Below are 15370 nucleotides of genomic sequence, written 5' to 3'. Positions count from 1 at the left end.
CCTTTGCCCTCCTTGACTTCAAGGTCAGTTCAAAAGATCCTTCCTCAATGAAGTCTTCCCCAGCCCTCTCTGGGAAAGATGAATAGCTTTTTCCTCAGTGTTCCTCTAGCATTACACCTACATCTGTATTACAGCATTTCTGTAAGCTAGCAAAACTGGAAGTTTTGGAGACAGTTAAATCTTATCTTTTCCTGAACAGTATCTACTGCTGAATTCTAAAGAACAAACTCAAAAACTGCTTTTGAAATGAACATATATAAATTAAGACTGAAACTTTTAAATCCCAAATTATCAGTTTTTAAAGGATTGTAAAAAACACCTGCTCCCCTCAAAACACGTTGTTACAATAGACAATTTTTAAAAGAGGCTTTTTAATAAAACTATCAAGAATTTTGTCTTTAGAATAGTCATGTCTAATAAACCTCCATGTGCTTGATATTTGCATCTTACTTTCTAGGATCACAAAATGTTTATTTTACAAATAAAAACACGGGGGGGGCATAGGGGACAGTTTATTGTAAAATATTAAGCAGCAATGATTCCAGTAAATGAGTTTCTGCTTTACATTCCCGCCAAAACACAAAATGACCGACATCCTCATCAATGCCAAGCTTAAAAAAAAAAAAAAAAAAAAAAAAAAAACCACCATGAAGACAATGCCACATTAAAATCTCTTTCGCTTGATAATTTCTGGTTTCCAGCTGACTGGATGAGTTTCTTCTGTCTAAAAGTAAAAAATAAATTAAAGTGCTATTAGTTGAATTCATGTTTAACAGAATTCCTTTTTAACAAAAATAATGTATTTATTCCAAGTCATATTATTTTCACTATACATATTTAGCAGGTTAATAATGGTTTTAGGAATAGCTAATAAACTTTAGGCATTATCCAAGTGTAACAAAAAGTGAATAGATTCATTAAAGATAAATTTGTAGTTTCTCATCCAAAATAAAATTTTCATTTAGCTATAGTAGCATGAAGTTTGTGATTCTAGAATAAATTTGCACGCAATTTGTTATTATTAGTGTACCATTTTCCCAGTAACTATAAAAATGAAAGTTGGTATAAAAGTACAGTAATATATTCAGGGTTGGGGTTGTGGCTCAGTTGTAGAGCACTTGCCTCACATGTGTGAGGCACTGGGTTCAATTCTCAGCACTGCATATAAAATAAATGAATAAAATAAAAGTCCATCACCAACTAAAAAAAATTTTTAAAAAATGAAGTGATATATTCACTTAAATCAATGAAAATGATACAGAAATCTAGGAGCAGACACTATTCAAGATGACAAATACCTTAATACCATAATCAAGACCCTTGCTAAATTGGTATAGTTGTTATTTTACTTTAAATGTATGTAAAACAATGAACTTACTGCCGTATCATCCTCTCTGTACACTTTAATGGTTTTATCAGCTTCAGCTGTTAATAACCGACTTTCAGACTGATCAAAAGCACAAGCAAATATTCCTGATTCACTGTCCAAAGACCCAGGCTGCACAGCTGCATGAACTCTCTGAAAATTGTAGCCAGTTCTCCAATCCCAAAGATGCATAGTGCCATTGTCAGCTTAAAGGAAAAGATCTAGTTAGTTACATTTGGTGTCCCTTGACCAACAATTAACCTAAACTTCTCTTAATATTGCTTTGTCTAATTTCATCTGTTTTTAATTTTATCATAGATCTTAAAAAGCACCACAAAATTTGACAGTCAATTCCAGAATACTCAACCAAATATTATGCAATTCTCATCATAAACCTGTCTCTAACTTAGATTTATCACAGGAGAACTTAAAGTGAGCTTAACTATGAAATATACTACATATATTCTGAATAGGCACAAACACGTACACATCCAAATATACCCTCTTCAGGCAAGTTCTGCTATAATACTTATCTCTGATGCCTTAGAAATGTTCATTCATTGACTAAAAAATAAAACAATGAACTAAACACATTTATTATAAAAATCTTATGTTACCTCCAGATACAAGCACTCCATCAGAATTTACTGTCAATGTGTTAATAATAGCATTATGACCAGAAAGATTTTGAATAAAACTTCCATCAGGGAATTTCCACTGCTTTATGTTATCTGGAGAACCAGATGCAAACGTGTAACTGAAATAAAAGCAAAACGAATTAATGGCAATGTAAATCAAGCTAAACAAAATGGTGGGTCTTAAAAAGCTTAGTTAATTTCCCATGCACATTCACTGATATCTGTAGTTTTAGCACTCTTTTTTGTTCTGGAGATTGAACCCAGGATGTGTGGTTTTACCACTGAACTATATCCTCTGCCCTTTTTATTTTTTCAGACAGTGTTTCAACTGGGTTGCTAAAGTTGGCCTCAGTCCTCCCACTTCTTTACCCTCCTGAGTAGCTGGGACTACAGGCGTGTGCCACCATGCACCCAGCTCAATTTTAGCAAAATATTAGTGTCATATCAACATGCAAAAATATCAAGGTACTTGTTTCAAGTTAAATGAATTTTTCAAATTTTATGTTTTATTCTTTCATTTTCCTGAAGCTGTACATCAAGAGTAATAAATATGCAAATACCTAATATCACAAAAAAGGCAAAAGAGTGAGCAACAATTTTTGGAGAAAGGGAGAGAAAGAAATATTGAGAGAAGAGGAGAAAGAAGTGAAGGACAGGATGAAAAGGAGTGAAAACAGGGAAAGGGAAGAAAAAGGGAAGGACAGGAAAAAGGGAGAGTTAGAAAAGAAAGGGAAAAGAAAAAATATAAATACAAACAGAAGAATGTCAGGAGTGATCTGATACGACGAACACTAGGATGTGATATTCTTCGCCATTTCTGTGGATATCTTGACTATAATGTTCATGGTTCTCACTTTCTTGAACTTCTTAAGAATTAAATCATTCTATGTGTTTCTCAAGTCTAATATCATTTATGTGCAAAGCACGCCCAGCCAATGTTACTTTCTATTTTGATATGCACCTTTTGTCCATGATATACTTATATTGTCTAACTTGATAGTATTTGTGACTGTATAAAAGGCTTTCCTCATCTTATTTAGGGCATAAAGCAAAATAATTAACATAAGAAAAACTGATGAAATGCATGTCCACAAGTGAAACAGGACTGACGGTGACAGTGGCTACATGACTGCCAAAAGCAATGCTCAAGTTGTTATTTCAGTACTATACTAAGGCATAAAGATGGAAGAGAAGATAATGAAAAAAAAACACACTTACTGTCGTGGATGTAAAACCACAGCCCTGACTGATTTCTTATGATTTGTTAATGTCACTCTTGTCTTTCCAGCCACCAGATCCCATAATCGTATTGTAGTGTCATGGCTTCCTGTAATGGAAATACACACAAATCCAAAACATAGACCAAGAAAAAGAAGCAAAAGTGATATATGACAACATATGAAGCATTCTTCCACAAATATATACATATTAAATGAAAGTCTTATCATCTCTTGGCTAATTTCATCATAGTTCCAGAACTCAAGGTTGATTTTAAATGTTAATTCTTTTAAAATGCAATACAATTCTTGATTTGCTATCAACTGAAAGCTACGGCAAATACAAATAACAAATACAACAAATACTTAGTTAATAAAATGTTAGGTGAAGGAATTATTTTCTAGTTTTAATGATCCACTGTTAACAAATACAAGGTTCACATCAGTTCTAAAGGTTATTGATCTCAGAGTATTTTTGTCTTCTAACTTTAATTTCTTAGACTAATAATTTTGGCACTATAAAATAACACTAAAAAGTTTTCTAGTTGGATGTTATAAAATTCTATGTATGAAATACCCTATAATATGTAAAAAGTATGAAGTAAAAAACAACTAGAAGTCTTAAAGAAATTTCAAATTCCTACGATTAAAATATACAATACAAAAATATCACAAACACAATAAAAAGAATCACAATGAATGAGAAGTATATGTACAATTATAACATATTTGATATAAACAGACTATAAATATGAAAAGTATCTTATCATACCAGTAATAATTTGTGGTTCTGCAGCTTGACACCTCACTGTAGCAACTGCATTTGTATGTCCAGATAATGTGTGTACACTGGCTTTAGTTCTCACATCCCAAATCTATAAAAATATAATAGATATAATGTTAAAAAGAACAGGTATTCATATCTCAGGCAGATAACCGGATCAATTCGAGGCTGGGAATTTACTAGATAACTGTGCCTCAATATCATAAAGAAAATGCTTACAAGAAGGATAATGATTTATAAGCTAGGTGGGGAATATAACTAGAAAACAGCTGCAAAGGGAAAATAAAAAGCTGAAAGATAAGGGTACTGAAAGATTAATGGGCATAATGAACTAATGAATAAAAAAGATAACGGACAACAGTTGTAACAAATTGGAAAACGAGAATGCAAGGCCAAAGAACTGAAGCCTAAGGTGGTAAAAAAAAAAAACACAAGTCAAGAAAAGGAGGGGCTAGGGTATGACAAATCAAGCAATTATTTTTAATGCTCTATCAAATAATATAAGACTGATATCAAATATGTATACGACAAGATGCACTACGTTTACAAACACACAGCTTTATATCATTTACCCGAGCAGTTGAATCTCGACTACAGGTTACCAGCACATCGATTGTTGGATGCAAATCCAAACCATATACTGCACTTAGATGTCCATGATAATGCCTTATAACCTAAAAGATAAGGCAATAAAGTTAAATTTTCTAAAATTAGAAAAATAAACAGTAGCTCATAGTATTTTCAATACTTAACTCTAAGAGTACCTTATTATATTCAAGATCCCAGCATTTTACTTGTTTGTCTTCTCCACAAGAAAACAGGTATGGGCTCCTTGTGCTTACTATCACACCTCGAACTGTACTGATATGCCCGGTCAACGAGAGTTTTAACTTGCCACTGGCCAGGTCCCAGATCTGCAATCAAAGATATTTTTTCATTTTGTTGGTTACCCCAAAGCAAATATTTAGAATCCTAATGTTAAGTCCCCAAATATATACACACATATACATAAAAATTAAAAACTTGAAAAATGATCCTTTCTAAATAAAAGAAAATGTAAAAGGCATGCTCAAACTGTCAAACTAGAGAAATGTTTGCAATAGAGGTAAAGGCTAATATTCTAAACAATATGTAAAATATATCATTGATAATAAAAATATGAATAACATGGTATTAGGTTGGCAAAGGACAACTGAAAATGAAAAACTGAACACAAATAAATGAAAATTTGTATAGAAATTTTGTATGAACTACTTAAAAAAAGATTAGATACCCATTTTTTACTTATGTTATTAGAAAAAGGAATACAAAATTGATGGACTGGAATGGATTCTCTGAAATACGCTGCAAGTCATTTGGGAAGTAATTTATACTTTGGGTATCCTCAAAAATAGTTGACGTTCCTATTTCTGGGAATGTACCATAACAAAATAAAATACAGAAAAAACATGTATGCATAAAGGCTAACTACAGCATCACTTTAAAAAATATATATATTTATTTATTTTTTAGTTGTAGTTGAACACAATACCTTTATTTACTTATTTTTATGTGGTGCTGAGGATCGAACCCAGGGCCTCACACATGCCAGGTGAGCGCTCTCCTGCTGAACCACAACCCCAGACCCATACAGCATCACTTTTAATAATAAAAATCATCAAAATAAAAACTTTAATGTCCAACAATAGGAAAACAGACTGTAGAATATCAAAATTATATATTATGTAACCATTTAAAAAGATAGACTTTTTATAATATGGCTTTGATATAATGTTAAATGAAAATAGATATAAAGTTATAAGTATTTTTAAAAAGATACATATTTATACCTTAACACCCTGAAAAAAGTCCTTGAAAAAAGTTCAGAAGTAAATGTACTAATGTATATAAACACAAAAATAAATGCTTTTTAAAATTAAATTTGTCTAAATATCTGATATTTGTAGGATTATGTGTGGTTCTTTCACAGTTCTCTAAATTTTCCACATGTTCTATAAATTAGCCTGGTTTAATTTTGTAACCAGGGGAAAAATCTTAAAAGTATTAAGGAATTAGGTTATTATGATTAGGATAAAACCCCTATTGTTTAAATGTCTCTTTTCAAATAGATATTTATTTCAAACTATTACTATTACAGACTACATGCTGAAGTCCAAGAAATGAAGGCTTGCAATACAATTCCTTGCCATAGGAAATAATTTAAAATAGTTTAAACTTCTGCAACACAAAGTCCTGTTTATCTTTTCTTTCTTATTACCTTTATAGTTCTATCAGCAGATCCAGTAACAAACCACTGATTTCCAGGTTCCACAGCAATACATCGAACCCAACCAAGATGCCCACTGATAACCTGAATAAGAAAAAGTAAAATAGGCAGAATCATCTACACATTAGTCAAAATATATTCAATTTTAACCACAACCTGGGTTTGAACTGCAGTATCTTTATATGTTTACAAGATTATCTGACAATATATTTTACAGTGAGCAACATTAACTTATCTTCAATAGGTGAATGGGTACATAATTGCGGTACATCTATACAAAGGAATAATAGTCTTCAAAAAAAAAAAAAGGAATGCTTTACTAACACACACAATAACTTGGATGAATCTCAAAGGCAAAGAATGAAGAAAGAAAGACAGTCTCAAAGAGTACATGATGTATGATTCCATTCTGACACTGTAAAAAAGACACAAGTACAGGGATAGAAAACATATCAGTGATTGCCAGGTGTGGAGGAGGGTATGACGAAAAGAACAACACAGTGGTGTTTGGAACTGATGCAGATTATGGCAGTGGTTACCCAAACCTATATATCAGTTAAAATTCAGTAGACCAAAAGAAAAAAGTCTCTTACAATGTGATCATTTGAAAAATAAGATCATGTTGGCTGCACATTTCCTATTTTATAAATTTTATTTTATATCTGGTACATTCTGAGTTATTTTAATTTATTGCAGTTGAAAGAATAATTGGTAGGTACAAAAACTCACTAATAAGGTGTTTATTCCTCAGCCTTCATGTTAAATACTTCAAATATTTTCCTGTATTTATTTTGCCTGCCCTACGCATTTAGTAGCCTTCTGTCAATATTTTATACTGCACTTTACAAAAAATACTAGTATACCTTTTACCCAAGGAAATCTCGAGATATCTTTTAACAGTGCAAAAGCCCCTTCTCATCCCACCGCAGATCACTCTACTATTTTCATATTCATTCCTTTTCCTTTTTCTATTCTTCAGCTCTCATCAAATGGAAAGCAATGATATTGTACATAGTGGAATAAAATCTAGATTTGCTCACCCTATAGAGTTTCCATGGTGGGTGCCACTGGGGTTTTGGCATTGTAGGTGCTTTTTTGGCCATCAGCGCAGAGTTCTTAGTATTGCCAGTTTCCATAACCATCTAAATATGGAACAGATTACGTTATCAATAAAGAAGTCATATTTAAAGTTTGGTTTTTAATTAAAAGATGGATTAAAAGGGGATTTATGAAAATTTTTCCCCTTAAATGAGAGAAAAACACCTAACGTATTCAACTGAAAAGTCAGTCTAAAACTCTTACTTCAGAACTTTATTTTTCTGTATGTTCATTTTTAAAAGCAAGTAAAAAAACCTCAGAGAGGCAGAGTATTAGTTAAGAGCAGACATCACTCTGGGTTCAAAACTCAGCTATGCCATTTTCTAGCTGACTGACCTTATGTAAAAATTCTTTAACTTATATGTGCCCATGCTAAAAAATGAACAGCAAAATGCTTTTATCATGGGTTTCTATTCATCTTTAAATACAAGCACTTAAATACTATTTTAAAGGTAAACTGCTGATACAGATTGAGCATCCTTAATCCATAAATCCAAAATACTCTGAAATCGAAATTGAATTTAGATTTCAAAATTTTAGATTAGGGATGCTCAACAGGTAAAGGCTACACAAATATTTCCAATCCAAAGTTTGAAATCTGAAACATTCTGGTTTGAAACACTTCGAATAAGGGCAACTCAACCTGTACCATCTATTGTTAGTGTACATTAATTAAAAAAAAAAAAAAAAAGAACATAAAATTCTGCCCTCAAGAAGTTTAAATTATATCCTCCCAAAGATGCAGAGAGTTTGAACACAAAGACTGCTCTAAATGAGAATGAAGAAAACATGTGGTGTGAGCATCACAAATTCATTCACTTCATATGAAACAGAATCCACAAAAAACTGATGAGTTCTATTCCTATACTGAAAAAAAACAAAAACAAAAATATAATATAGTTGTAAAGCCCATACTTACGTCAAGACACATAATAAAATAGCTTCACATTTTCTGTTATTTTTTTTCTACAACCATTTTCACTAAGAGCAATTGTTGTTTACTTACAAATAAACCAATTTCTACACACTCATTTATAAAATGCTAGTTGTAGAGCCCAAGAATATTACCACACTGTTAGCACTCAGCTTTAAGCACACATCAATTTAAAGTTCAATTGAAAAAGACTTTCATAATTAGCACATAGTAACACAAATGTCAGGATAATACTTCCTGTATTTTTAATAGTGCATAGTAAATACAAAATCACATTGTCTTAATCAAAATACGTATTACGTGCAATGTGCACGTAGATATGGATGTAACAGGATTTCAAATTCTAAAACATGTTAATTTACTAAAACCCAAAGTTTTAGGGCAAAGAAATGTTAATGACTATCTCAAGCTGCTATTTATAGGAACAAATTCCAAGAAAGTGTTAATTTCTCTAGTAGTTAGAGGAAAACTTTTGGAATAAGGGTAACAAGGTAACATTCCAAAAGCTAGAAACCTGTTTTGCTATATGACATAGAATCTTACTGAATTCATCACTGTAGGTTGTGAACGGTCAGAAGCCCCAGGATGTCGATATTCAGTTCCACCAGGCGCAGTACGATTTCCCTCAACTCTGAGGCAAAAGAAATATTATGAAAGTAATTAATACCTCAGTCACATGACTTGAGGCAAAAGAAATATTAGAAAGGTAATTAATGCCTCAGTCACATGGTCAGTTTAAATTTTTGTGAACAGTGCCAAAATAAAATACACAGTTATAAACAACTCTGAAAAAATGTAAATGGTGAAATATATTTTCAATCTTTGTAATTATAAGCATAACATCTGATACCTGGCCTGGGAAGAAGGTAATGCCACTGCCAAGGACTGTGCAGCTGATTCGCTGGGCATTCTTTGGACCTTAGTATCCGCTGTCAAAGCAACTCCTATTAAAAATAAAATCAGTTCTTCTTAGTAGTTATTTTTGTTCTCATTTACATATATTTAAAATAAACTGTTAGAGAATAAGACACTAATTGGTGATCTCCAGGCAGTGATATTACAACAATTTTGATTAAGCCTTGCTTTCTTTGTTTCTAAATTTGATCTAATTTAAGCAGCTTGGTATTAAAATAGCCCAATTTCGTAAATTATTAAAATTCAGATATTACTTTCAAAAGCAAAAAAATTAAGCAGCTACTCAAATACTAATGTTTCTAAAAATGAAAGTTACTATAAGATGCACCCAATCCCCCTGCACTTTCCATTCTATACATACCACACATTGTCTGTCCTCCACCCTGTCCATATCATCTATGTGCCAACCCATCTACCCACCTACAAACACTCACACTGCAATTTTTAATCATACCTACTTCTGTACCAATACTTTTATCATTTTTAATGTTTACATAGTTGCATGTCTGTCTAAATCACTCAGGTAAAAAACTTAGGTCTAGAACTAGAGCAGTCTTACCGCCTTTGAAATTCTAGCATGGTGCCTAAAAATTGTAGCAATAAAATAAGATTATTTCCAATACATAAAAGTTTACTTACCAGGTCCTGGTGGATATGGATGTGTACCTGTAACCAAATACTCAACTTCTTGTCCTAAAAAAGAAAAAAACAACAAAAAAGAAAATAAATGTATTGATAGTGAATCTATCTTATATTCAAGTATGATCTTTTACAATATATCAATAATATTAAGTTACTAACTGGATTTTTTCCTCTCCCAACTAAAGTTAAGTCTCAAAAATAATGAAAGTTCATCAGATTTGTTTTGACCTCAATAAACCATATACTTGGTTATTTCCTTGTCCATTAGTTGGTAAGAGATCAAGAAAGCTCATGCATTTGCTAAACAGCAATGGTGTTTCTGTTTTTCATTTGTTTGTTTTTGCGGTTATAGGGATTGAACCCAGGGCCTTGTGCATGCATGGCAAGCACTCTACCAAATGAGCTATATTCTTAGCTCTCTAATTTTAATTTATGTAGAATCTTAGATCCTCTTTGTTCATTACAACTTCAATACTTAATTTCATCTTTCTGAATTATAGCTAAGATAAATGATCTTCCTACAGGTTAGAAATATTCTTCAATTTTCTCCATTAGTCTCCATTGTGACCTTCTGCACATCCAACAAATTTCTGCCATCATTATATGCTTTTATTTCCCATTAGAAAAAAAAGTCATCAATCAATATAATCTAAGCTACTACTCTCATGGGCAAGTCAAAACTTCCATCTTAATACTGATATAATACTGTGTAACCATAATAAATGCTTTCAGAAGGAGCACTAATAAGACATTTGTTTTTATATTTAAAAAATTCACATAAGTCCTGTCATTTCTGATTTATACTATACTCACCTTGATTGGCAGGATACTGTTTATGACCGTATGAATCCGTTGCATTCTGAGGGCCTTTCTCTTTAAGATTTTCTTTTGAAGTAGGCATATGCAACACAGGACCGTACTCATTACGGAGCTTGATTGCCATTTTTCGTTTGTGACTATTTAAAAATTATAAACATAAAATATATCCTTAAATACTTTAAATATTTCACCAATGTGTTTATGAAAAGCTAGTAAATAAGTACTTAAATAGCTTAGGCTTGTGTAATCATGTAGAAAAAGTTTCTAATTATATTTTAAAGTTAAATAGTAGAGTCAAAAAATTTCAAGTGCATTTCCACACCATATAAATTTATTTTTTGTATCACATCAACATTCATTAAACTTGAGTAATTTTTTAGTTACTTAATAAAGACAAAACCTTTCATGATTAATTCCCAAGAATCCAAATAATTAAAGATATACAGAAAGTAATATATCCTTTAAACCCTCAAAGTCAATATACTTTATTTCTAATGTCTAAATCTAAAAATAGTTTAAACCATCTGTACCAAACTTTACTAGATGTGTCTAAAGAGTTTAGTTAGAACTAATCAAAGCACTTAATGAGTTCAATATTTTAAAAAGAAATGCACTTATATTACTTTTATAGTCCACCTTATATGTTAAATATAAATGCTTGTTTGAGGAATTAAATAGATTTTAACAGAAGGATAAAGGGCAAAGAAGGAACACTGCACATAATGCAATCCCAGACTGGAGCTGGAGATGTAGAACCAAAAATATGCCACCACTCAAAAATCTTCATCATACTAACGAGAAAAGATGGGAGTAGAGGTACTGGCCAGGTACAATTTCAGCTCAGCAAGGCTCTGAGAGCAGCGGGAAGCTGAAAGCACATACAAAGTGATTGATTATAAGATAAAATACCTAAAAGGGGCTCTCCTAATTACTGGATATTTGTAAAATGCAATTAATTAATTTTGAGATTTTATTGTAAAAGGCAAAAAAAAAAGCTAAATCAGCTGAAATTATGCAAGAACATCACTTCTTATTGGATAGATAACCTATGTGTATTAGTATTTTAAGACCTTTAAGGGTCTTCCTCTCCTTGCTTTCTTCCCTCAATATCAGAATTTTAAATATTTTAGAAACTGAAAAAGAACTATACCTACCTCTCTTCATCCAAAGGCACAGGTTTTCCATTATCAGCTACAAACATGTCATGGGTTCTCTTCAGTGACCTGAACACAAGTGTGTGCACAGAATGTTTCTGTACTTCCTAGGAAGAAAAGAGTATAATTGCACATTTAGGAACAAATTACCCGTATCATAAATTAAGCAAAATTACTTTTACATGTTTCAATATGTAAAAAGTTTTATACATATTGAGTGCATCATGGCTATTTGTAGCAAGCTACAGAAGTCAAGTTCAGAGAAGAGGAGAAAGTTCCTCTTTGGCCAGAGCCCTAAGTATAGCAATTGAGTCATGTCTGGAATTAGTAATTTATTCAATGAATATTTATTGAGTTTGTATTTATATATCTAGCAGGTATTGTGCTGGAAGTTACCCAGAGAACAATGAAAAGGTAATAATGGTCCCTGTGTTCAAAAGAAAACAGACAAATAAAAATAAGCAAAATAATTCAGCATTTTGAAAAGTACTATGAAGACAAATAAGGGGCTAAGTCAGAGAACACAGGAAGAACTCAATATAATTGAGATATCTCTTAGATAATATTTAAGTATAAAAGGAGGAGTCCCTGCTGAAAGGACAAAGGGATTATAAAATTACAGTATAGACATAAGAACAAACAAGGCAGACTGCAAAGGTGCTCAACAGTTGAAATAAAGTAAGAAACACTGCACAACTGTGTACATTGGCTGAGAGGGTGGGTTGTCCTATAAGATGAAGCTGCAAGGGTAGGTGAAGTTCAGATCAGCTCAGGTCTTTCAGACCATTACACAGCCTATATTTTTGTTTTACCAACAGAGTCAAAGGAATTCCTGCAAAACATGATCAACTCACATTTCAAAGAGAACAAATTATAGGAGAACAAAAATGGAAGAAGGGAGATGAGCCGGAAGCTAATGCATTAATCCAGGTAAAAGATCAATGAAGCTAGTCTGAATTAAGGTAAATGCAGGATATGGAGACGAGTGGATGGAATCAATATTTGAGATAAGACAAACAAGATCTGTTTGTCTGAATGGGAGCTCAAGCTAGGGAAAAGATGTAAAATTTCAAGAATGGCAGGCTCCTGCAGTACAGCTGAAATGAGAGACATAAAATCTGAATGCAAAAATTGAGAAGATCTCTAGTCTTTAGGACCCCTGCAGTACAGCTGAAATGAGAGACGAATTGAACGCTAAAATAGAGAAGGTCTCTAGTCCTTAGGACACAATCACTTGACACTCGCAGTACCAGTGGTCAAGCATCATCAGAAGGCAGTGCTGGATCCCAAGGATCAAATAAGAACTGGATGAATTATCTCAGGCTTCCCGTCCAGACAGAAGCAGCGACTCGGATTCTCACTTGGCTTCCCTCCCTCCCCAGAAAACCTTAAAAAGAGACCACTCGGCCTCGGTCAAAACGTCTCCCCTCGCAGCCTCTTCTCGCCCCACATTCCCAGCACATTCCATCCCCTATGAACAATGCCAAAGAAAAAAAGCCCAGAGACTAACAACTCTTGAGTGCCCAAGTGTCACTTTACCTCGACCATGACGCTTCCGTTTATCTGACCCCTCTGGCAACGGAGAAACACTTATCGCCAACGCAGAAACAGCCGCCGCCACTCTTCAGCCTCTTCCGGAATCCGGAGCCCTATCGCCGGACGTGACGTAAGATCGCGCACGCGCGCTAATAACGCGCCGGCCTTCTGGGGTCGAGAGGCGGGTCTTCCTCTTCGGACCCGCCTCCAGGGTGGGGTCTAGAGCCTGTGGGCGGAGACTCTTGGAAGCGCTTGGCTGGCGGGTGTTGCTCTTCCTTCTTGAATCTTCCCCCGCCCACCCAGGGCCAAAAAAAAAAAAAAAAAATGTTTTCGGCCTTACTCTCCCTTCTTGTCTTGGCTTAGAGACTTGCTTGATGGTGCTTTCCTCGGAAATTTAATGCTTTTAATTAACAGATCTTAAGAAATCAGTTCTAGGGAGGATCAGAACAGCGAACCTTTGTGGGTTCAAAGGTCTTGCTGCCTTTGTGGTCGCTTTGGCGATGGTTCCGCTACTTGGCTGGCAGACTGTTTTGGTATGGGTGCCTAAAAGCAGTGCAAAAGCACTTCTTGAATAAATGTTGCAGAATTGTTGTTTTCAGTTTGAGAAATTTTGACTTGTAGGTGTGAAAACTAATCTCATTAACAGCACATGGCAAAACCCCAAATTTATTTTCTGCTGCATAGATTTCTTTTAATATCTCAACAATACAAAGTCTTGGTCATTTCCTAGTTGTCTGTTGGTTAATATGGCATCAACAATTCCAGGACGCAGCTTTTCAAAACTGGTGGGAGAAAGACAATCAGAGATCATAGCTATTCTTATTTAGAGGTATCCTGATACCAAGTACTGGTATTTTTGTTTTGTTTCCTACCTAGATAAGATCTGCAGTTTATGATCAATTATGTGCAATTGTTTTTCTGTGTAAAAAGAAAAAAATGATGCAGTTGGGCATTTGCAAACTTAAATAGACAAACATTTCACTGGTCCTACTTTTTCCTTAACTATGATAAGTTTCAGATCTTGTCACCAGAAAATACTGCTTGTACTTTGAAAAGGAGCAAAAATCTAATAAAAGTATAGTGATGTCAATCAATGATCTCATTTAGAAATTCATGATTTTTAAAATTTATTAAAAGCATGAAAGCCATATTTTTACTTGAAAATACAATCATCTCTGAATTTAAGTTTGTTTGACCTATTATTTTCTGTAAAAGTGGTCAGTGATAGTAGACCTTGCAAGAAAATGCCGTGATTATAAAATGCATACTTGGAGAATTAAATCATTTTACCTTACCTATATACAGTAGTAGCTATAGAAAATAACACTATTTTAGTTTTTTTAAAAACATGGTTTTAAATGTCAATAAAAACTGTAGAAACAGTAATGTATTTATGGTAATATAATAACTGTCTACTTGTGTTAAACTGTTAGATTTTTATCATTCTGGAAATATTTAAGTTATAAACCCAGACTCAGAAAAATATTCCAATGATTGAAGTAAATTGCACCAGACTTTGATCTTTTAAAAACTCTTGAATTTATGAATTGTTTCATGCGAGTTTATTTTAGAGCTCATGTAGCCCTATTATTTTGTTCTGGGATCCATGAATTACATATATCATAGGCAAATTTTGTATTTCTATAGGAAACTTGTTTGTGTTTGTTTGTCTTTCCGTCCCAAGGGATCTATAAATTTCATTGGATTTTTGAGGGAACCCAAGCCTCCAAAAACATAACTATAGTGGCTGACATCGTGAGTTTCCTTATTTGACCAGTAGATGTCCCTACTACTCTTCATACTGACTCAGAAGACTTTTTTTTTTTCCTTAAAGCAAATATAGCAAATAATTTAGTGTAAATAATAATGTCTTATCTATTTGTGTGAAACTATTGGTATAAATTTTAAGAAAAGTGTTCTCAGTCAACCTATTTTTTATTATCAATAAAAAAATTATTTTTTTTCAAAGATTATGTCTTCTGCTCTTGAGCAGTGTTAGGT

At 33.1% G+C, this 15370-nt stretch overlaps 1 protein-coding gene across 2 annotated transcripts; it reads right to left on the bottom strand.

The window, feature by feature from the left end:
• Nucleotides 1-494: 494 nt before the first annotated feature.
• On the bottom strand, nucleotides 495-13529 carry Plrg1 (pleiotropic regulator 1). 2 transcript variants are annotated; one of them, XM_005330906.5, is made up of 15 exons: nucleotides 13373-13529; nucleotides 11834-11940; nucleotides 10674-10816; nucleotides 9858-9911; nucleotides 9154-9247; nucleotides 8847-8934; nucleotides 7312-7413; nucleotides 6263-6355; nucleotides 4770-4919; nucleotides 4578-4679; nucleotides 3994-4096; nucleotides 3223-3331; nucleotides 1984-2123; nucleotides 1379-1572; nucleotides 495-724 (listed from the first exon to the last, which is right to left on the bottom strand). In XM_005330906.5, the coding sequence occupies exons 1-15, from the start codon at nucleotides 13379-13381 to the stop codon at nucleotides 665-667; spliced, it is 1548 nt and encodes a 515-aa protein (XP_005330963.1). In that variant the 5' UTR covers nucleotides 13382-13529; the 3' UTR covers nucleotides 495-664. The 2 variants fall into 2 exon arrangements, with proteins under 2 accessions (XP_005330963.1, XP_077878115.1); XM_078021989.1 differs by lacking the exon at nucleotides 13373-13529 and adding an exon at nucleotides 11476-11547 and having other exon boundaries at nucleotides 11834-11879.
• Nucleotides 13530-15370: the final 1841 nt, after the last annotated feature.

The sequence above is a fragment of the Ictidomys tridecemlineatus genome, chromosome 9 (assembly GCF_052094955.1).
Source record: "Ictidomys tridecemlineatus isolate mIctTri1 chromosome 9, mIctTri1.hap1, whole genome shotgun sequence".
NCBI classification, from domain to species: Eukaryota; Metazoa; Chordata; class Mammalia; order Rodentia; family Sciuridae; genus Ictidomys; species Ictidomys tridecemlineatus.
The sequence above is the reverse complement of the archived record's forward strand: the minus strand, read 5'-3'. Positions and strand labels throughout refer to the sequence as shown.